The 23,252-nt window shown below is 37.9% G+C and overlaps 1 protein-coding gene across 1 annotated transcript in view; it reads left to right on the top strand.

Annotated features, from left to right (window-relative positions):
* Positions 1-3,458: 3,458 nt before the first annotated feature.
* LOC127455170 (cysteine-rich motor neuron 1 protein-like) overlaps positions 3,459-23,252 on the top strand; it is a 61,392-nt gene continuing 41,598 nt past the window's right edge. The window contains exons 1-3 of the mRNA XM_051722819.1: positions 3,459-4,015; positions 16,020-16,172; positions 18,163-18,330. Of these exons, the coding sequence (XP_051578779.1) occupies positions 3,703-4,015; positions 16,020-16,172; positions 18,163-18,330 (634 nt within the window). The 5' untranslated portion in view covers positions 3,459-3,702. The remainder of the gene's footprint in view (positions 4,016-16,019; positions 16,173-18,162; positions 18,331-23,252) is intronic.

A 23,252-nucleotide genomic window follows, 5' to 3' on the forward strand; every position in this document is an offset into this window, starting at 1 on the left:
ACTCAAACTGGCTCAAAGTTACAGCAGCAACAGGAAAATAACACATCTCAGTTCCCATGAATAACAGTGATCAATGTATTGTTTGTTTTGCTGTTGTGAGAATGTTCAACATACTGAGAGAATTTACAAGAAGTAAAAATCACTCTGTTTTAATAACGATTAGTTTCAGGATCCCACAAAACTTCCAGAGCAGCGTCTTTGAACTCAACGACCCCTGACTGCGACCTCTAAACTGACACATTCTTGTGCAACAGTTTGAGTTTGCAGTGTAATCTGTTATTTACCTTCAACCTGGTAAATGAAGCGTCTCAGTCAAGATATAAGACATTCAATGGCATCCTGTCCAACTAAGCGTTGCCATTTCCAAAAAGACTTGTTTATCATCATTACACTGGTGAAAAATGTCCTTTAACGTGCTTTGCTTTAGGTCACAGTGGTTTAGTGTGAGACATTTTGCGAGAAACTGATCATTCGAAGCTTTTTGCGTGTGAGTTTTTCCCCCTTTTGTGTCTATTGCACAATCTCCTGGCACACGTGCTGCTGTGTATATAGTATGTATATATACTGTTGCAAATGTAATCATTGTCATATGAACAACCTGTCAGTAATAATACCGATTTAATTTACACAAATCTTAAGCATACAAAACAGCTTTTTGCTTAATTTCTGAAAGTATTGATAACTGCAGTTCAGTCGGTGAGTCAAATGGTGATTCAGTAACCGCTCTTGACTGATTCAGTGAGTCATTCAGAGAAAATGTAGTTAGACTAATTCAAACCAGTGAGTCTTTTAAACCATTAATTAAAAGAACTGGTTCAAAAGAATCATTTGCTCATGAATCGGACTACTATGGTCATGCTGTGTTGCCCGCATGGACAGCTTAATAGAAAGACGTGTTTTCTTGCCATTATTTTACTATACACAGCCTTTTTAACCCTCATATGGTATTCGGTCATTTTTGACCCAAATACATTTTCCTTATTTAGGGGCGGCTGTGGATCAGGTGGTAGAGTGTGTTGGCCACTAATCACAGGGTTGGTGGTTTGATTCCTGGTCCACATGACTCCACATGCCAAAGTGCCCTTGGGCAAGACGCTGAACCCCAAGTTGCTCCCAATGGCAGGCTAGCACCTCGCATGGCAGCTCTGCCATCACTGGTGTGTTAGTGAATGGGTGACTGAGTCACAGTGTAAAGCACTTTGGAACCACTAAGGTTAAAAAACGTGCTATATAAGTGCAGACCATTTACCATAAGCAGTACCAGACTTGGTGACTTTTCCTCCATTTGCCATCTGAACATAAAAAAATAAAAAAATTGGGCTTAATACTAGAAGTATAAGTGGTCTTAAAAAAAAAGCTACACCTTTGGTATTCGTGGTCAAAATTGACCGACCATTGAAAATGAATGGGAAAGACCAAAAAACAGAGCATTTTTTGTATCCGTCAAATACAATCAATAAATCAGCCATGTGCTTTATGTGCTAAATGTGCTTTAAAATATGAGTCATATTTCAAAACGCTTTTGTCCACCAAATCAAAGTCATTGGGTGTAACCAATATGTAGGTAGTTATTTTGTTGTTTATATGGACCATAAAAACCTTAAAACAGAGCGGACACCTTTAGACCCTCAAGAATGAGCGTGAAGTTTTAAAATACATCTGATATTCATTTTGAAATTTTTATGAAAGGCACATTGTGTTCAAGTCATGTGGTGTAACCTTGAGAAAACTTGATATTTTTTACTAAAAAATTAATAATATTTTTATAAATAAATAAAAAATTACCTTGAAAAATATATTTGAAAACTTTTTGGAAATGAGTTATGTTGTAAGTTGTTTATACTCTCATGTATTCAAGGTGCATACAGCAAACAGAAAATAGGGGAAAAGCTTGTACTTGCTCCATAGGCTAAACATGAGAAAAATGGCGCCATCTGGTGGAAAATATTAAAAATGTAAATTTCGAAGACAGGGCTCCGGAATGAAAGCATAATATGGGGTGGCAAGGGAGTGGTGGTGGCATAGTGGGCTAAAGCACATTCATGGTAATCAGAAGGTTGCTGGTTCAATCCCCACAGTCACCACCATTGTGTCCTTGAGCAAGGCACTTAACTCCAGGTTGCTCCAAGGGGTTTTTTCCTGTAATAAGTGCACTGTAAGTCGCTTTGGATAAAAGCGTCTGCCAAATGCATAAATGTTAATAATATCATAGAATTCATGATTTTATGCTTTAATGGCACTGGGATCAAATATTGCAGTTTTAATGGGTTTCAATGGGGGAATTTTTGTCCTGAAGGTTCTGAGTGTAACTATTTTGTGTACACAGTGTATTATAGATGTATTATAGGAACTGAGGTTGAAATATCAAAATTCCCCCCAAAAATACACACCTTTGGCAAAATGTATGCCGTTGGCATTAACACAGCCAAAATAACAGAAAAAAACAAAAAGTAAAAAGACAAAAATTTTCCGAAGGTCGCACAAGTGTTAAGTTAGAGTTACACAGCCACTTCACAGTGAGTGCTGGGAGATGTTCACTCCACCGGACGCTCTTCACTTAAACGCTAGTAATCAAATCTATCGGCCTGCTATGTATCGTTAAAACTGTCCATCGACAACCTGCGCATGTCACACGTGCAGTTATCTCGCTAAAGGAGAAACACAAGAGTGTTACTGCATAAATAGAGTCATCACACACACACACAAACACATGCAAATTCATACAGACCATGACCTCTGACCTTTTGAGACTGCTGCTATGATGATGTTAAGGGTCAAGTTTCCACCTCGGTGTCAAAGGTCACGGGGTCAGAGAGCACAGCAGTCTGTCATGGAGAAATAACAGAGGAGAAATCTCTTCACAGGGTTCTTTGTGTTGCTCTCAGCAGGGCAATACTAGAAAAGTATTAATTAATTGAATGAATAAATGAATGTGCTGTATGTGCCAGTGTCACTGCAGACAGCTTCAGTCTGACCGCTTCTCGGAAGGTAAGAGAAACTGACCAGAGCTTTATCTCTGAGAGGACAGATAAAGAAAATATAGAACTTTGGAGCTGTTAGCATCATCAGAATAACATGTTGGGCTCATATATGTACTTCAAAGACAACCATAGTTCATTTCCACAAAAAACAAAACAAAAATATGGTACTTTTTTGTTAGTGATGATTTATCACTCAAATAACTTTTTATCACTTTTATATAAATACTATATAAGATTCATGTCAATTTGTTGAACCTTTGAATTTTTGCTGAAATAATAACTTTATTCATGTCCAGGGGGAAACTGAATGAAATCTCATTCCGCTGCATCATTGCTTTATGCACTTTTCTGGCCTGAGCGCGCCCTCATTTCGCTGCTTCTGATTGGTTGAGCTGCACGTCACTCGGTAGGAGGGGCGTAACTTTGATGTCTCTGCCTGTAGCGCGTGTAGAACTCTCAGTCTGAGTCACAGTGATTCAGTGATACATTGTAACACGGAGAGAATCATCATCATCATCATCATCATCAGTGCTACACTGTAACAGCTTCATTTGAACTTACTGAGTTCCTGCTTAAAGAAGTTTGACTAACGTTTTATTTCATCTACCTGCAAACATTTTGGATTATTTGGACACTTTAGAAAGTTTGGACATCTGAAGTTCTACGGATGAGACTGTTTCATCTGGATATTTATCATTAATACCTCAGTAAAGGCATCAGAATGTTTATGTGTGTTTTTAAAAACAGCTCGTGTTTGGCTGTGATGTATTTGGTGTTCTGCGTGCACGTGATTGAGTGTCATGAATGCTCCCCGTGCGCACTCCGCTCGTGCCCGAGGCTCAGCCCGCTCGGGTGTGATTCGGCTCGGGTTCTGGCCCGTGACCCGTGCGGCTGTTGTGAGCAGTGCTCTCGGCTCGAGCTCGAGCTGTGTGCTGGTCCGGACTGGACTCTGGGCTACTGCGGGTATGGACTCACCTGCGCCGCTCTGAACCGCACTGGACCGGCGCTCATACCTGAGACAGGTGTCTGTAAAGGTGAGTGACGTGTTTCATCTCTCTCTCTCTCTCTCTCTCTCTCTCTCTCTCTCTCTCTCTCTCAATTTAAAGTACTTTATTAGCATGATTGTGTTTACACAATCTGTCCTCTCTGGATCTCCAGTTCTGTATGTATCCACCCTCTGTACAGACAGACTGTGCTCACTCAGACGATAGTCTTTATTATGGATCAGATATGGTGCCAATTTATAATCAGTCTCGATTCTGTGGAAGTAGTTTAATTTATGTACTTGTGTGACTTTGTGCTGCCAATCATGAATGTATTCTTCTGGGTTAATCTTTCTGTCTGTTTCAGTTTGGCCAGTCTGAACTGGATGGATGAATTTAGTTGATATGTTTCACTCTCTCGGTGTCCTGTCCTGTGTGTAAAGGCACAGTGATGGTAGTTATCTGGAGGTGTGTCTGACAAATGGATCCAGAACTTAGCTGCTGTCTTCTGGATTTCAGTGAGGAGAGGGAACCAGCCTAGTTCTGCTCTACAACCCAGACTCAGAGCATTTCTGTGAATTCCCAGATGTTTTTGTAGAATTCTAGGTGGAAAATTTCAATATTTCAAAATTTCAGTTTATATTTGGGGCCCCAGATTTCACAGCCATATAGAAGTATAGGTTAGATGATGCTGTCGAAGACTCTCTCTCTCTCTCTCTCTCTCTCTCTCTCTTCTAATGCAGGTTTATAACTCATTATGAGGGCTCATAAGACCACCCGTGAGTAATAATGAAGGGTTGTTGGCTCTGAATGGGTGAATTTAATGAAAACGGTCTGAAATGAATCCATTTTGTGTGTGTGTGTGTGTGTGTGTGTGTGTGTGTTTCTCAAGCTGTTGGCATCTCTTGTTTGGCTGGTTGTGTATGAACTCATAACAGATTCATTAGTGATGAAACAGTTTTATGATTGATTAGAGATTGTTATCAGTTTTATTTGGGCTGATATCTAATTCAGATGATGGTTATATTCTGGATGTGGTTACAAAAAGTACTTTGGTGATGGAACATTGTCCAAACAAACAAGATGGTAATTCCTCCATTTTGGTACTTTTTAAATATTTTTTTTTGTACACATTCTGCATCAATATTTTTTTTATTTCCCCATTGTTTACAATAGCAATTGACATTATATTGATAATGCTTTGAATAAGAAGTACACTGAAGTGTATTGAACGTGTACTTCACTGAAAACCCTAATAAATTGACTACACAACTTAATGAGTAAACTTGTTCCCTCAATTGAATTAAGTAATGGCTTCTCCAAAACTTGTGTAATTAAGTTCACTTAACTTGGTGATCAGATAGAATGAACTCAACTATTTAAGTTAAGGTAACTAAATGCAGTGTTCGAAATGAGGGGGGTTTGGGGGCTCCGGGACTCCCCATAAGAGTTAAGGTTTCTTAAAAATTAGAATACTAGGAACATAAAACTAATGATTTTTTCAAATAATTGCAGCGACAAAACGCAACATTGACAATTATGTGTTTCACTTTTTATAAATAATCCAAATGAGCTTTTTTTTAATGTCGGAAAATTCTAAACACTCCTGAGCGCGCCTCGCGCTGTTTTCTGAAGGAACTTACAGAGAGTGACTGAGTGACACTGTCAGTGTGCTTTCACACTAGCACTTTTGGTGCGCACCCAGGGTCAAATGACGTCAGAGTTCAGTTCCTTTGGATAATGTGAACGCTGTTTTCCGAACTCGGAAGCGCACCCATGAACCGCATCCAGATTCGCTTGAAAAGGAGGTCTGGAGTACGGTTCATATGAACTCTGGTACGGTTGGCTGCTGATATGAATGCAATCGTACCAAATCGTGGAAGTGAACCGCTTGTAATGACGTATAATTTGCATCTATGCAGGCTCACGATCATAATTATAATGGTATAATGCATTTCTCATACCTGCTTGTGTCCAAATAAATCCCCTTCAGAAAGCATCTCACATTCTTCACATCTCTTGCAGTGCATCCGCGGCAGACAAACACTAATATTCCTCACATCATTGTAAGATACAATTCTTTGATTTATGATTGTTTGTACACCAAAATTACTAAAATTAAATAATCTTCTTTTTTAAAACTAAACTGTTGTAAGCAGGGCTGTTTCTAGGCAATGACGAACTACCTGCTGCCACCTGTGGGAGGGTGCCAAAGAGGAGGCCTCCGCTCTCCCCCCCACCCCCCCATTGGGGGCGCCAATTGGGATCTCGCCTAGGGCGCCAGAATGGTCTGAAACGGCCCTGGTCGTAAGAGGAGGGGCCTGGGTAGCCCATCGAGTATTGGCGCTGACTACCACCCCTGGAGTCGCGAGTTTGAATCCAGGGTGTGCTGAGTGACTCCAGCCAGGTCTCCTAAGCAACCAAATTGGCCCGGTTGCTAGGGAGGGTAGAGTCACATGGGGTAACCTCCTCGTGGTCGTGATTAGTGGTTCTCGCTCTCAATGGGGCGTGTGGTAAGTTGTGTGTGGATCGTGGAGAGTAGCATGAGCCTCCACATGCTGTGAGTCTCCGCGGTGTCATGCACATCAAGTCACGTGATAAGATGCGCGGATTGACTATCTCAGAAGCGGAGGCAACTGAGACTTGTCCTCCACCACCCGGATTGAGGTGAGTAACCACACCACCACGAGGACTTACTAAGTAGTGGGAATTGGGCATTGGGAGAAAAGGGGATAAAAAAACTAAACGGTCTTTAGAGGTTAATTATTATGTGCACAGTTAATATGCACTATCAAGTGTGTAAAGGGTGTAACGGGTAAGGGGACCCCCCCCCCCCCAAAGAGCGCTAATGCAATTCGAACACTGACTATATGCAAGTATACTTAACTCAGATTTGCTATTTAAATGTTGTTGTTTCTACTTAATTATTTTAATAGAATTAACTCAAATTTAGGTCATACAATAACACAGCTTAAATAAAGAAGGTTATAACTGATTCTAGGTCAGTCATTAAATGTATTTCTCATATAAATGCATCTGGACATCAGTTGCACATTCCCAAGGAGAACTGAGATAGTGTTTACAAGGTCACACTTGACCAAAGGGGACACCGATCACCCTAATGGTGACATCACATCAAACAACTATTTGCAACAAAACAACAACATAAATAATACCACAAAAGAAGTAAAACTTCTGTGAATTCTTAATAACAATTACTTAAATGCCCCCATGTGTTCACTTTGACCAAGGAAACATAATTAAATAATTCAAGCACAAGGCATTATGGGTATTCCCCATAGCCTCAGTTTTGGACTCAGTCGTTTGAGTTATTTAAAGTCTTAAGTCTATGGATTTTTAAGAAAATTTAAGTTCAAGGAACATAGATATTTGAGTCATGAGCCCAAAACTTGATATTTCAAGCAGTGTTTAAGTAAGACAACATGATTTTTCCAGTAATGACAACATTGTGGTTTACAGTGTTGAGATGGTTCTATTTGGGCTGATATTGATTTGATTTTAGATGATGCTTCTCTTCTGGAGATGGTTACAAAAACATTTGGGTGATACCATGGGGCAGTGTTGGGATCAAATGGCAGTACAATGGTACTAATATATACCAATTACATTTGGAGGATTTCAAAGTATACCATAGTATTACCATGGTATCTCTCCATAAACTATGATTTTACAAAACATGGTAAAAATATATGATTACCATGGTTAAAACATGGTTCAAAAACATAGTTATACCACATTTTTGGTACGTTTTTGTTCTTTTTTGTTTTAGGCGGTTTATTTGATTGATTTCCCCGTATGTTGTTTACAATAGTTATTGATGTCATTTATTTTATTTACATAGTACTCCAAAGGTTTTTTAAAGAATGCCATGGTATTACCATGCCATATGCCCACAAAGGTTGATCCTTTATAAACATTTCCCCAAAACAATGGGATAAGCATGGTACCATGTCCAACTTTTTGGGACTTCAGGAGTTCTAGTCACATGAGTTCATTTCACTGCAAAGTCTGTCCACATTACACATCGATATTATTTTGATTTCCTCGTATATTACACTTAAGATTTTCTCAGTGTAACTCAAGATGCTGGACTTAATGTATATAACTTTTCTGAATACATCACTTTTTTCATTCCATTCACAACTCATTCATTTAATAATGATGCTGATGATTTGCTGATAGCTTCCACTTGGGGGCTGAGATTTGCTCTATGAGATTATATTGTGCTCCAGGTTTCCTTTAGAAGAGTGATGTATGGATAAATTCATAATGTCAGCCTCAAGCTGGTCTTTCTCCTGGTCTAAACACATTAATTACTCCAGACTGATGCACTGAGGTGAGGTAAAGCAGAAGTCAGTCTGTGGGAATGTTCAAGAGCTGAATTATCCCTCGTCGTCTTCATCCTGTGGGGTCTGTGGATCTACAGCGCTGATTCGTCCCAAGGGGCCGAGTCCATGATTGAGTTGTATTTACAAGTGCAGTTCTGGGGGTTAATCCCGACCTGAGCCCTTAACCCCTCCATCAGTTATCAGCTTTGAACAAGTCTTGAGTTAATGGATTCCATGATTGAGTTTGTCTGCGGGTGAACCGAGGGCTTATTCCAGAAATCAACACCTGAATCACACACCAGAGCTAGAAATCCATTTCTAAACTCTCAGATTTGGGATTATTTTTATTTTTTTTACTTGAAGTACCCAGAAAGTCTTAAAGGCGTAGTTCACCCAAAAAATTAAAATTCTATCATCATGTACTCGCCTTCATTTCTTTCCAAATCCATCTGACTTTCTTTATTCCATCATGGAACATCTTCAAAGACTCTTGTTAGATTGGTTATCAATTTTAGGGGGAAATTTCTCCCCAATTTGGAATGCCCAATTCCCAATGCGCTCTAAGTCCTCGTGGTGGCGTAGTGACTCGCCTCAATCCGGGTGGTGGAGAACGAATATCAATTGCCTCCGCATCTGAAACCGTCAATCCGCGCATCTTATCACGTGACTTGTTGAGCACAATACTGCGGAGACGTAGAGCGTGTCAAAAGTGACTTGAAGTTATTCATTCGCAATGAGAGTTGCCGTTTTGAGGTTAAGTGACAATGTTGCGATAAAGTTGAGCAGTTTATAGACTCTATGCAATGTTAAAAAATTTCTTGCCCAGAGTGCCCAAGAGCAAACAGCAAAGATGGCAGCATGCAGGTCTCATACAGTACTTCCGGTGCGGCATGTGCCAGCCAAACAACTACCATTGAGATATAAGGGAATGGGAACAGGTCATAGACCTTAAAATGGTTGAATACAGCTGTCAAGTAGCAACCAACAGTACAATGACCTGCAACATCCAGCAGTCTTTATAGCTGTCAGTCTTAACGCCCGTTTAGACTTCTTCTTTAGTAACGTTATCAGCTGGAGGTCAGTCTCTGATGCCACTTGATCATTGGATGCCAAGACAAGCTGTCTTCAATTTTCATGACTTTCTGGGTACAAGTTTGTCTGTAATGCAGATTAAATATCAGTTTGTCTTCCCACATTTGACCCAAAAGTAACTATTATAAGTAAAACTGACCTTAGGTGGGCATAATAAGACACGTTTACAATCACACACCATGACATTGACTAGATTGGTTATCGTGAGGACTTCAGATACTAGACCAGACTGTTTTTTTTAGATGGAGACTAGACTGTGTTACAGGCATCAACAATTGTGCCTATAGGGTTATTCCATGTCAAATCAACCAAATTTCAGTAACATTTGTTTATTTTTTTCATACTTTTTCTTATGAAAGATAAACATTAATGATGACGAAAGCCAAAATATTAAATGCCATGGATATTTACTGAGTAATCCATTATTTTGTAGAGGGGGGGTCAAAAGGAAAGTTTTTGCCTGTGATTTTGGAGCAAAACTACAGGTCAAAGAAATGGCCTTACACTGTAAAAAAAATAAAAAATAAAAAAAAATGTAATTTTCTGGTAGCAGGAGTGCCAGAAAATTTCAGTTGAAAAACAGAAAAATACTGTTGGATTAAAAACATAAATAAACTGTAAAAAAAAAAAAAAAATTGTAATTAGCTTTACCATAATTAACATCTATTACTGTAATTCTGCAAGAAATCTCCCTACAATTCCATGAAATCTTTTCATTTTAACATATATTAATTGTTAGAATAGAGTCATAAACCTCTAAAACACAGAATAATTATCTTTAAAAGAATGATAAATAAAAGCTTAAGTACAGATAATTACTGTAAATCTAATACTGTAAATATAAGACCATTTATATATATAAAACAAAACAAAAAACACGTAATTTTACTTTGCAAAAGCCCAGGTTTAAATTAACTGTCAAAAGTTGTCAATTTTTTTTAATTATTCAAATTCATTAATAAACTGTAAAAATAAATGCATTTTCTTTCTCTAAATGTAGGTTATCTGTACTTTTGCATTATGTCATTCTTCATTTAAAAAATATAAACTGCAAAAAACGAATTATCTTATTGAAGCAGGATAAGATTTGTCTGCATAATACTTAAAAATCACTGAAATAGTGCCATTTTTGCAGCAGTTGCCAATATATATATATATATATATATATAATCTTACATTATGCTATAGAATTAAAACTTTATGCCTGTAGCAACATTTTGGAAAGTAGTTCACAATACTAATTAAAAAATAAACCGCCACTCGTTGATTCTTTTTTTATTTATTTATTATTCACAAAAACAACATACAAATTGTGTTCAGCATTTTACAAGAAATCATAAGCAATGGCTTTAAATGCTAAACCATATTTTTCACACTTAACACTTTTGTTGCTTTTTCACTGGTTCATCATTTTTTAAAGCTGATAAACCAATCTCTAAAATGTTCTTGCTCTGGGAACAACAGCTTTTGTTTTCTGCCCCTGAAAAACAATACTATGGCCTTTTTTCCTTAACATAATATTAATTAAAACATAACATACACACACACATTCATACACATATATATTTAAAATAATAATAAAAGCAGAATGAACCTGCAATGGAACATTTGAACATTTAAATATTACAAATTACACTAAAAAAATAGCACTTTGGCTGAACATGATTCAGTCTTGGACAGTGGTTCCACATGTTTGAAGTCAATTTAAACCCAATAAAACAGACCATGTAAAACTAACTGAATGGTGTTCGTTTAACTTGAATGAATGGTGTTTGTTTAACTTGAACGAATGGTGTTTGTTTAACTTGACTGAATGGTGGTCGTTTATCTTGAATGAATGGTGTTCGTTTAACTTGACTGAATGGTGTTCGTTTAACTTGACTGAATGGTGTTCGTTTAACTTGACTGAATGGTGTTCGTTTAACTTGACTGAATGGTGTTCGTTTATCTTGACTGAATGGTGTTCGTTTAACTTGAATTAATGGTGTTTGTTTAACTTGAATTAATGGTGTTCGTTTAACTTGAATGAATGGTGTTCATTTAACTTGACTGAATGGTGTTCGTTTAACTTGAATGAATGGTGTTCGTTTAACTTGAACGAATGGTGTTCGTTTAACTTGAACGAATGGTGGTCGTTTAACTTGAACGAATGGTGGTCGTTTATCTTGACTGACTGGTGGTCGTTTAACTTGACTGAATGGTGGTCGTTTAACTTGAACGAATGGTGGTCGTTTAACTTGACTGAATGGTGGTCGTTTATCTTGACTGAATGGTGGTCGTTTAACTTGAATTAATGGTGTTTGTTTAACTTGAATTAATGGTGTTCGTTTAACTTGAATGAATGGTGTTCATTTAACTTGACTGAATGGTGTTCGTTTAACTTGAATGAATGGTGTTCGTTTAACTTGAACGAATGGTGTTCGTTTAACTTGAACGAATGGTGGTCGTTTAACTTGAACGAATGGTGGTCGTTTAACTTGAACGAATGGTGGTCGTTTATCTTGACTGACTGGTGGTCGTTTAACTTGACTGAATGGTGGTCGTTTAACTTGAACGAATGGTGGTCGTTTAACTTGACTGAATGGTGGTCGTTTATCTTGACTGAATGGTGTTAGTTTAACTTGACTGAATGGTGTTCGTTTATCTTGACTGAATGGTGTTCGTTTAACTTGACTGAATGGTGTTCGTTTAACTTGACTGAATGGTGTTCGTTTAACTTGACTGAATGGTGTTCGTTTAACTTGACTGAACGGTGTTCGTTTAACTTGACTGAATGGTGTTCGTTTAACTTGACTGAATGGTGTTTTTTTAACTTGAATGAATGGTTTTCGTTTAACTTGAATGAATGGTGTTTTTTTAACTTGAATGAATGGTGTTTTTTAACTTGAATGAATGGTTTTCGTTTAACTTGAATGAATGGTGTTTTTTTAACTTGAATGAATGGTTTTCGTTTAACTTGAATGAATGGTTTTCGTTTAACTTGAATTAATGGTTTTCATTTAACTTGAATCAGTTATGTTCTCCTACATTTAAGCCGTCTTATCTTGTTTAGCTGCCATCTTTATATCACGTTAGATGAAGTCGATTAGGTCAAGTTACTAGAACTTGGTATAATGCCAGATATAAATGTCAGTTCTGTTTTTTCATTCTTCAGTGACTGTTAAATGAGTCTACAGAGGCAGCACATGGTATGAAATTAATCCATTTATTGGAAAAAAGTTCTGAAGTCTGTTGTACATACCACATTCAAAGCTTAAGGGAATACAGGTTCAATATAAGTCAAGCTCAGTCAAAAGCATTTGTGTCAGTGTTGATTACCACAAAACTATTTTGACTCGTCCTTCCTTTTCATTAAGTGAGACACTTACAGTGGAAGTAAATGGGGCCAATTGTTGGAGGGTTTAAAAACACTGTAAACCCTTATAAGTTCTACTAACTTATAAGGCAACTTACTGCCTTTACTTTTACAAGTATCAAAACTTAAGTCTCAAGTATGCATAACTTGTTTTTCTCAGAAAATATAAAAGAAATAATTAAAATACTTTTTTTGGTCCAATCAAAATATGCAATTACTAATGTATATAACCACAACTCAATTTAAAGTTCAGCAAATTTAATTAATATATTTATACAACTTAAAAAAATATGTGTTTTTGAAATAATTAATATGCTTTGTATTAACTTTTTTTTTAAGCCATGTTAACTTAATAATTAAACTATATAATTTTAGGTGACTTGAAACTAGTAGTATTACTTAAAAATGTTTTGTAACTGCCTTGTTTTTTTTTAAGTTCCCTTAAATGTAAAAATTTTGCAGATTAAACATAAATAAATATGCAAACTGCATGTAGTAAACATATTTAATATAAAAAGTCAAGGTACAATTATTGACAAAACATGAGGCACAACACTGAACAAAACAAAAAGCATTTGACAGCGACAGGATAAATTGTCTTGAGCTGCATTAGTGTTGCACATCCTTCACCATTAAAACCTTATAAATCCACCTGTCTTTAAAACTCTTTTGGGTAACTCAGTTCCAATGCATAAATCAGTCCAAATGTAAAAAGAAATCTGAAAAGCCCGGGCAGGTGGGTGATGACCACATTCAAGAACAATGACATGTCTGACCAGATTGTAGTGAATTGCAGCATCTGTGAGTTCTCTGACTGCTGTTAACAGGGCAACTGGTGAATATCCAACATTTGGCTCTTCTGAATCTTCAGCCCTGAAATGTAGAAAGAGAAAAAAAGTGGCAAAATACACACCTGCATAAAAGAATAGTTCACACAAATATTATGTCATTATTTACTCACTTGTTCTAGACCTGTATGACTTTATTTCTTCCATGGAAGACAAAAGCTTATTTTTTTCTTATAAATCACCTTCTTTAAAAGGATAGTTCCCCAAAAATGAAAATTCTCTCATCATTTACTCGTCCTCATGCCATCCCAGATGTGTATGTCTTTCTTTCTTCTGCAGAACTCAGATGAAGAATATCTCAGATCTGTAGGTCCATCACATGGATGTGGCCACTGTGGATCACGGCCATAGCGCCACCAACTGGAAGCAGGAAATGTGGCACTTACAACATACTTTGAAATAGTCCTCTTACATTTACCCAAATCGCTTCAAAATTGTTTACAATAATGCCAAGACACCGCTGATGTAAAATTGTGAAGGAACTCTTGATCAATTGAAAAGTGTTGTCATGGCAACGGATCAAATTACATGATGTTGTATTGTATTCGGGTGTATTTGACAAACTCAGCCATATGTTTAATAATTCTTATGACATGAATGTGGCCATGATGGGTCACGGTCATAGGGCTTCCAGCTGGCAACAATAGATGTTCAAAGGTATTCAGAAACTTGCCATAATTCCACATTTATTTCATTTGCCACACACATCAAAGTTGTTAACCATTATGTCTGAGCAGAAGGTAAGACATGGTGTCTTGTTTACTCAACCAAATGCACGTGTTCCTCGTCGAGTGGAAATGGACGCGTAGTGCTTGGGCCCGTCATCGCTGCTTGCAGCTATATTTTGTTGTTTTTCCAAAGTTTGAGTGCCTATAACTCTAGAAGTATTTAAGATATGTTAATATCACTTTAGATTCTGGTTCAGAACAGACATTTCTTTTTTTATCTTAATTTTTAAAGTCTTACATGGTTAAATCCCAGACATGTGGGGTTCTCAATGTGACTCCATTTGAAAATTGAAAAACAGAACTGGCCTCAGATCGGTAGGCTTGAACAGACCTGCATTGTGGACGCCTACTACTAAACCATTAGGGGTCATGTGAAAATGTTAAAACATCCTAGCTGGAAGTATTTGTATGGAAAAGATGTTGGCGGAGAGGATCATTCTGAGGTGACAGGAAATAATAGGGCGAGTTTTGGCAAGGGCTGGTGACAGCTGGTTTGAAAAGCCTATTTGTGGTGGTGCTGCTTCTGTGAGAAGAACTGTGGTCTACAGCTCCACACACAAACGGGACGATTCTGTGCCAGATGCATCAATATCTGCCTCCAGGTTTGGTTTGAGCACTCAGTCATGTCTAAGAGTGTGGTAGTGGGGGCGTGGTCAAACACCGGCGAGATTGGGAGATGAGAACGATAAGGATCATCACCTGTCAATGATTGTCTCCAACAGCTGTTTGTCATTGCAGTGAGAGTTGGAGATGGAATTAAGAGCGAGCCAGACGCCAGTGGGAGAGAGAGAGCGACTCACGCAACCGTCTTCGTGTGTTATGCTGAAAAGCACATTTTGATTTGTTTAAACTGAAGAGTGTACAAATAAAAAGCTTTACGTTGGATTGTTTGCCCGACTCCCGCTTCCTCCTTGGTAGAGAGTTACGAACCTGCCACAGTCTTGTTACACTGTTCTAACCAGAGTTTAGTATAAAAGTTTCTCATATAAATCGAAAGCCATCCCAAACAGAGTATTTGAGATAAAGTTCTGTAAGACACAAATGAGATCATTTGTGAAGTCTTGTATGCTTCTCAGATGTTTCTTCTGAGTAAAAGACTCCAGTAATCTCACATGTGTCTCCTCTAGAGATCTCAACAATGTCTCAAACTGTGCTCAGCTATTGGCCCCGGCTGACCAGTTGATAGCCCCGACTCGCACTGGCCGATAGTGGAAACGCAGCTAATGAGATCGCTGACATTTGATTGCCGACTTTGGTTTTTCTTGTCAAATCTGAGCACAGTTTGAGACATTGTTGAGATCTGAAACTCTAGAGGAGACACGTGTGAGATTACTGGAGTCTTTTAGTAGGGGCACGACGATCTTTTTGTCCGGCCAATAGCAGACGGGGAAGAGTACGGAAAGTCTGTTTGCAAGCAGTCATTACTTTTCAGTGCTTAAGCAAACACTCCATTTGCTCTCCATTTAAATCTTATATCTATCTTAGAGAAACAATTGAGATATTAGTAAAGATCTCAGAGGCAGACTTTGGCAGACATGACTTTAAGTGGCAGAGTGTCTCTGGTTTGGCCATCATTGTGTTAAACGAAAGCAAGAAAATTATGCTGACAGCTGAGACAAAAGCCAAAACAAGCCCAGCAAATGAATCTGAGTTACCATGACAAAACTATCTTCTTCTCCACAGCGTTACCTGACACCACAGATGAAGATGAGCGCTGCCTCCTGGTGAGCGGGTGTGATCACGTGAACGGCGAGTGTGTGTGCGAGTCCAAACACTCCTGTATCAGGACATACAGCTATCTGAACAGAGACGCATGTGTACACGCCAGGGAAACAGGTGAGAGATGCACTCATAAATGACTCACAAAACCAGTCAAGAACATGTCCAACAGGGTCCGAAAATAATGGGGGCTCGGGGAAAAAATGTCACCAGAAATGTCCAAAATGCCCCAGATATTAAAACTGTGGGGGCACTTTTTTTTTTTTAGATATTCAAGAAATAAATTTGTTTCTAATATATTGGCCTCAGGGAGTATAAAAAGTTAATTGTGCAGTTGTTGTGGTTTTTGTTTTAGCATATTAATTTCTTGTGAGAATTGAACATGCATGTAAATATGAAAATTGTCATTCAAAATATCATTAATTAAAAGTATTGGTTGCTTGCCAAAGACTTTATCAAAGACTGACAGCTCATGATAAATGGTCATTGTTTTTAAATTAATTAATGGTTCATTAACCCCTTGAGCTCAGATGAGAAAAAATGTAATTGTCAAAATATTAATAACTACAGTCTTGACCAACACAAAATAGATATCGTTTGAAAGATTAGAAGCTCTACTTTCCAATGCATGTAGACATTATGACCAAAACTGAATAAATGCTTTGAAATTTGCAGATAAATCAGAAGTGCTCCATTTTGATCATTTGTTTAAAAATTGTACTGTTCATATTATTGTAATCAGTAAAAACATCAAAGTGATCAAATATCCATATGTCATATGTTGTTGGAAAGCTCTCAAAGAGTAGAATACAACCAGCCTATTTGTTTTACTCACAGACAACAATATAGTGAGTAATAGCTAAGTATATGTCTTTGACAATTATGTTGGTGTTGCTTTTATGTCACATTTTTGCTTATCACTTCACAAAAAGTCAACGGAACATAAAATGTCACATAGCATTACTTAGAGGAGGTGATTATCTTTCAAACGAGTCCACACACAAGATAATCAGATGTATAGATCGTTAGATAATCCACATGAAGCACAATGTTACATATGACCACCAGGAGATGGCGCCAAATACATGACACAGACTCAATGATGACTCAAATGACACAGAATGAAACTCATTCTGTGAAATCTCATTACTAAAATCATGTCTGTATGCTATGCAAACCTTTAGTCATTGTTGTGTTTGCATGTGTAATTAGTTCTTATGTACAGTTATTATGTTTTATTTGTTTGGAGAAGTTTTTTTGTTTGTTTGTTTGTTTTTCAGCAGTTTCTTAGGCTGAGTCTCAGAATGCATCATAATCTATATCATTAAAAAAATATTGAATTTCTTTACAATGATACCAAACACTTGACCCTCCTTTTTTCTTTTTTTTTTTTTTTCTTTTTTTTTTGTCGAGTTATAATCCTTTAATGTTGGGTATTCCACTGAAACAGGAAATCTTTAAAATCACCCTCAGAGCTTAAAGGGTTAACAATGGTTTTGAGACTTGGTTTTGACAGAACTTATTTATTTAATGAATTGTAATTTTGTGGTAATCAATATTATGCCATAAATGCTTTCGATTGAGCTTAACTTGCTTTGAACCCGTAATATTCCATTAATAAAAGAAAGTTCATTTTCTGACCCTTTTTGAGTTCTTTGGTGATTTTCAGACTCTCGTAAATGCATTACAGTAATTTTTTTTACAGTGATTTAAAATCATATAATAATAAAATACTACAAATGCTAGCATGATGTATAAATACTTCACAATATAAATAATAGATGGCAGAAAATATTCTTAATTGTACAAATGAACTTCTTAATGATCATAAAAAAGGCTTTTGAGATCCACTTATCTTTCGTTTGATGTGGTTCGGTGGTTTTGCGAGCAACTCTTCTGGGATGTTTTGACAGGTTGCATTACTTTATGTGTGATACATATGTCACATTGTTTGTGTTAAATGTACATTTATTTAAGCTTAAATTTATTTAAATTCATCAGACTAGAAATGTGTCCAAGTTTATATTAGAGCAAGTTGCATTTGATATGCCACATTAATTTTGTGTCTCTGGCCTGTTTGACCATCAATTGTGTGTCTCTCTCTCAGGGTCTCGTCGTCATGATCACAGACATGGGGAGAAGTTTGTCGGTGCTGTTAATCCGGCGTGCGTGTTCTCTGGTTGTAACCTGACGTCTGCTGGCTGTGTTTGTTCATCTCAGAGTTGCGACGATCGTTTCACATACATCAACCTCAGTCAGTGTCAGCAAGCCGCAGGTAATGCAACTTTTACAGTGTATTAACACAGAACAGAACATTTGAAACAAGCAGAAAATAATTGTGCTCTGTACAGTTGTGCTCAAAAGTTTGCATACCCTGGCAGAAATTGTGAAATTTTGGCATTGATTTTGAAAATATGACTGATCATGCAAAAACACTGTCTCTTATATAAGGATAGTGATCATATGAAGCCATTTATTATCACATAGTTGTTTGGCTCCTTTTTAAATCATAATGATAACAGAAATCACCCAAATGGCCCTGATCAAAAGTTTACACACCCTTGAATGTTTGGCCTTGTTACAGACACACAAGGTGACACACACAGGTTTAAATGGCAATTAAAGGTTAATTTCCCACACCTGTGGCTTTTTAAATTGCAATTAGTGTCTGTGTATAAATAGTCAATGAGTTTGTTAGCTCTCACGTGGATGCACTGAGCAGGCTAGATACTGAGCCATGGGGAGCAGAAAAGAACTGTCAAAAGACCTGCGTAACAAGGTAATGGAACTTTATTAAGATGGAAAAGGATATAAAAAGATATCCAAAGCCTTGAAAATGCCAGTCAGTACTGTTCAATCACTTATTAAGAAGTGGAAAATTCGGGGATCTCTTGATACCAAGCCAAGGTCAGGTAGACCAAGAAAGATTTCAACCACAACTGCCAGAAGAATTGTTCGGGATACAAAGAAAAACCCACAGGTAACCTCAGGAGAAATACAGGCTGCTCTGGAAAAAGACGGTGTGGTTGTTTCAAGGAGCACAATACGACGATACTTGAACAAAAATTAGCTGCATGGTCGAGTTGCCAGAAAGAAGCCTTTACTGCGCCAATACCACAAAAAAGCCCGGTTACAATATGCCCGACAACACCTTGACACGCCTCACAGCAGTGATGAGACCAAAATAAAGCTTTATGGTCACAACCATAAGCGCTATGTTTGGAGAGGGGTCAACAAGGCCTATAGTGAAAAGAATACCATCCCCACTGTGACGCATGGTGGTGGCTCACTGATGTTTTGGGGGTGTGTGAGCTCTAAAGGCACGGGGAATCTTGTGAAAATTGATGGCAAGATGAATGCAGCATGTTATCAGAAAATACTGGCAGACAATTTGCATTCTTCTGCACGAAAGCTGCGCATGGGACGCTCTTGGACTTTCCAGCAAGACAATGACCCTAAGCACAAGGCCAAGTTGACCCTCCAGTGGTTACAGCAGAAAAAGGTGAAGGTTCTGGAGTGGCCATCACAGTCTCCTGACCTTAATATCATCGAGCCACTCTGGGGAGATCTCAAACGTGCGGTTCATGCAAGACGACCAAAGACTTTGCATGACCTGGAGGCATTATGCCAAGATGAATGGGCAGCTATACCACCTGCAAGAATTTGGGGCCTCATAGACAACTATTACAAAAGACTGCACGCTGTCATTGATGCTAAAGGGGGAAATACACAGTATTAAGAACTAAGGGTATGCAGACTTTTGAACAGGGGTCATTTCATTTTTTTCTTTGTTGCCATGTTTTGTTTTATGATTGTGCCATTCTGTTATAACCTACAGTTGAATATGAATCCCATAAGAAATAAAAGAAATGTGTTTTGCCTGCTCACTCATGTTTTCTTTACAAATGGTACATATATTATCAAATTCTCCTAGGGTATGCAAGTGTATGTCATATGTGCTAAAGGAATGTCGGGTGTCTCTACAGCTGCTGTTGAAACTTTCCAAACATGTGTTGCATTGTTGATGTCACTGATCTTGAATCACCTAATTTATCAGTGAAAACACATTTAGACAAATAGTTCAAGCTCTAAAATCTGATTGGATGAGCCATATTCATCTAACCCTGACCCTAACCTTTACCTGTGGTAAAATCACTGTAATGCACAGCCTCTTGTAGCTTATTGCTTTAGTAAACAAACTTGATGTTGCTGGTAGAAGATACCGCCTCTCACCCAGACATATTAATATTCATTATTCAAAATTTTAAAGGGATAGTTCACCCAAAAATGTAAATTCAGTCATTGTTTACTCACCCCTGTGTTGTTATAACCCTATATGACTTTCTTTCTTTTTCTAAACACAAAGGGAGAAATTGTGAAACACATGTTGTGCTCAGTGATGTCATACAATGGCAGTTTATGGTGACCACCTCTTCAAGCTTCAAAAGAACACAAAAGTATAATTCAGAAGTCTAATAAATTATTCCATGAGACTCATGATTGTTATGAAAGCATACGATAAGATTTGATGAGAAACAAACTGAAATCTAATGTATTATTTAGTGAAAATATTCACTGACCGTTGATCTCCTGTGTGTGTGTTCATGATAGGACACGAGAGCAACAGTTCACGCAGAACCCTCGTGACATTGGGGCGTTCAAGAGAAAACCCGTTTTGTTTATCTAAAAACAGGTCCTCCACAGTGATAGTGACAACAGAACACAACACAGCTGCACACAAAACAGAACAGAACTTACTAAACATGTCTGAAGAGTTTGTAGTTGAAGAATTGATGCATTTCTATGCCCAACCTTATTGTTTGGAGAGTTTTTGGATCAGTGCCAGTTCACAGCAAACGGAGTTAACCATGTGATGCCGAAAATGGAAAACAAGCAATCGATAGAATGTACCGTCACTCGTCACTGCTGGTTAGGACAAAAACTCTGATTACCATAGAAAATATACCTTTTATCACGTGTTGTTTGTCGTCAGGTTAGGACACGGTGTGACTGTGGCATCCTGTAGCCTCCTCTATGTTTCTGTTTGATTTTTGAGTACTCTGTTCAAAAAAATAAGGCTGGGCATAGAAATGCATCAATTCTTCAACTACAAACTCTTCAGACATGTTTAGTAAGTTCTGTTCTCTGTTTTGTGCAGCTGTGTTGTGTTCTGTTGTCACTTTCGCTGCTTATAGATAAACAAAACGAGTTTTCTCTTGAACGCCCCAATGTCGCGAGGGGTCTGTGTGAACTGTTGCTCTCGTGTCCTATCATGAACACACACACAGGAGATCAACGGTCAGTGAACATTTTCACTAAATAATACATTTGATTTCAGTTTGTTTCTCATCAAATCTTATCGTATGCTTTCATAACAATCATGAGTCTCATGGAATAATTTATTAGACTTCTGAATTATACTTTTGTGTTCTTTTGAAGCTTGAAGAGGTGGTCACCATAAACTGCCATTGTATGACATCACTGAGCACAACATTTCTTCACAATTTCTCCCTTTGTGTTCAGAAAAGGAAAGAAAGTCATATAGGGTTATAACAACACAGGGGTGAGTAAACAATGACTGAATTTACATTTTTGGGTGAACTAATCCTGCAAGTTTGTGCAGTGTTTTTTTAGGGTTAAATGTTTTGAAAAAAATCTCTTCATTTTTTAAATCAGCTTGGATCAGCAGCTTTATCAAGATGTTTTAATGTGTTTTAAGGTCTTCCTCTGTATCATTTTCGAGTGTACACTGTGTGTCAGACAACAGATGTGAAATGTTTTTCATTAGATAACATTTTAATTTCACAGCTCTCTGCAGACACACCGTTTGACGCCAAACAACAACCTCACTATCATTGAACGTTTGTTCAGTTTATTGGCTTTTACATGGTCTCCTGTTTACATAACGAGCTTCCATATAGTGTTATACTCTCAACACTTAATTAATTGCATGCTTTTAGATATTCTCTGGGGTTATTATGATTGTAGTAAAAGTGATGTTTGTTGACATTGACCTGTTATACAGTTGAGTGTATTTATACTGGCGGTGGAACTGTCAATGCCTTGGGTGATCTGTTTATCTTAATTATGAGCGTCCAGAATCAGTCCAGAGACAGAATTGAGTCTTTTGGGATATTATTTTTAGTTTTATTTAGAAAAATAGCTCTGTTGTTTTGTTTAATATCACCGTACGCTCTCTATGGAGGAATCACTTCATGTAAAAGCAGTCGAACACCAGACAAATCCACAAATCTTTCCACTGATACAGTAAACAACATTTCTCGTTCTGGCGTACCGTCAAGCCCCACTTCAGTATCCAAACACTGAACGCAAGTGATGTGGATTTCTCAAGCGCACATCTGTTGATCATTAGCTTGTTTTGCGCGACTGTCCGAGAGAGTTGTTGCTGTCTGTTTGTTATCAACGCTTCAGTGTGGAGCTTGTATGACTGATTCGTCTCTGAAAACCAGGTTTCCCCCACATACGGCATGCATGTGATCAGGTATCAGTGTTTTAGCAGCGTCCCTTGAGAGCGCCATAACTGAGTTTTCATTCACGCAGAGAGGTTTGGGATCACAGACTCATTAAATACTTATGAATGAATTGTTTTTGTCTTTGTGTACATCCGTGTGAGCTTAAAATTAATTATGCTGGTTGGCTGGTCTCAGCTGGTTGTAACCCCTAACCTAACCCTATCCCTATCCCTGAGTGCCCCAAACCCATCAAAAACCAGCCAGCAGACCATCTGAACCAGGCTTGGTGGCCAGCTTAGACTGGATTTGTTTCCTTTGAGTGGAACATCATGTTTTGGTTGATGTGATGGATGCGAGTAAACCCCGTAGATGTGGAAGTCACGTTAGGAGGAAAAACGTGTCCAAGCTCCAAGTACAAACAGCCCTGACTTCATTCTTCCAGAATACAGCGAGTGAGATATAAAAGCTAACGTTTTCTGCTGAAAGTGTCTCGATGTGAGACAAAAAAGTCTTCTGAGGTTCTGCTCAGGTTAATAGTTGGTGAGATTTGGCCTCTGTTCTAATAATATTGTAATTTAAGCTGGCAGTGCCACTAGCACCACCACAGCGCCAGTCCACACCGCTCCTCAACAAATCACACAAACAGAGCAGAAAAAGTTCAATGCTTCAGTTTCATACTTGGGGTTGAGCAAAAATAATGCTTGCAAAAACAAACACTCTTCTC

The sequence above is a fragment of the Myxocyprinus asiaticus genome, chromosome 17 (assembly GCF_019703515.2).
Source record: "Myxocyprinus asiaticus isolate MX2 ecotype Aquarium Trade chromosome 17, UBuf_Myxa_2, whole genome shotgun sequence".
Taxonomy (NCBI): domain Eukaryota; kingdom Metazoa; phylum Chordata; class Actinopteri; order Cypriniformes; family Catostomidae; genus Myxocyprinus; species Myxocyprinus asiaticus.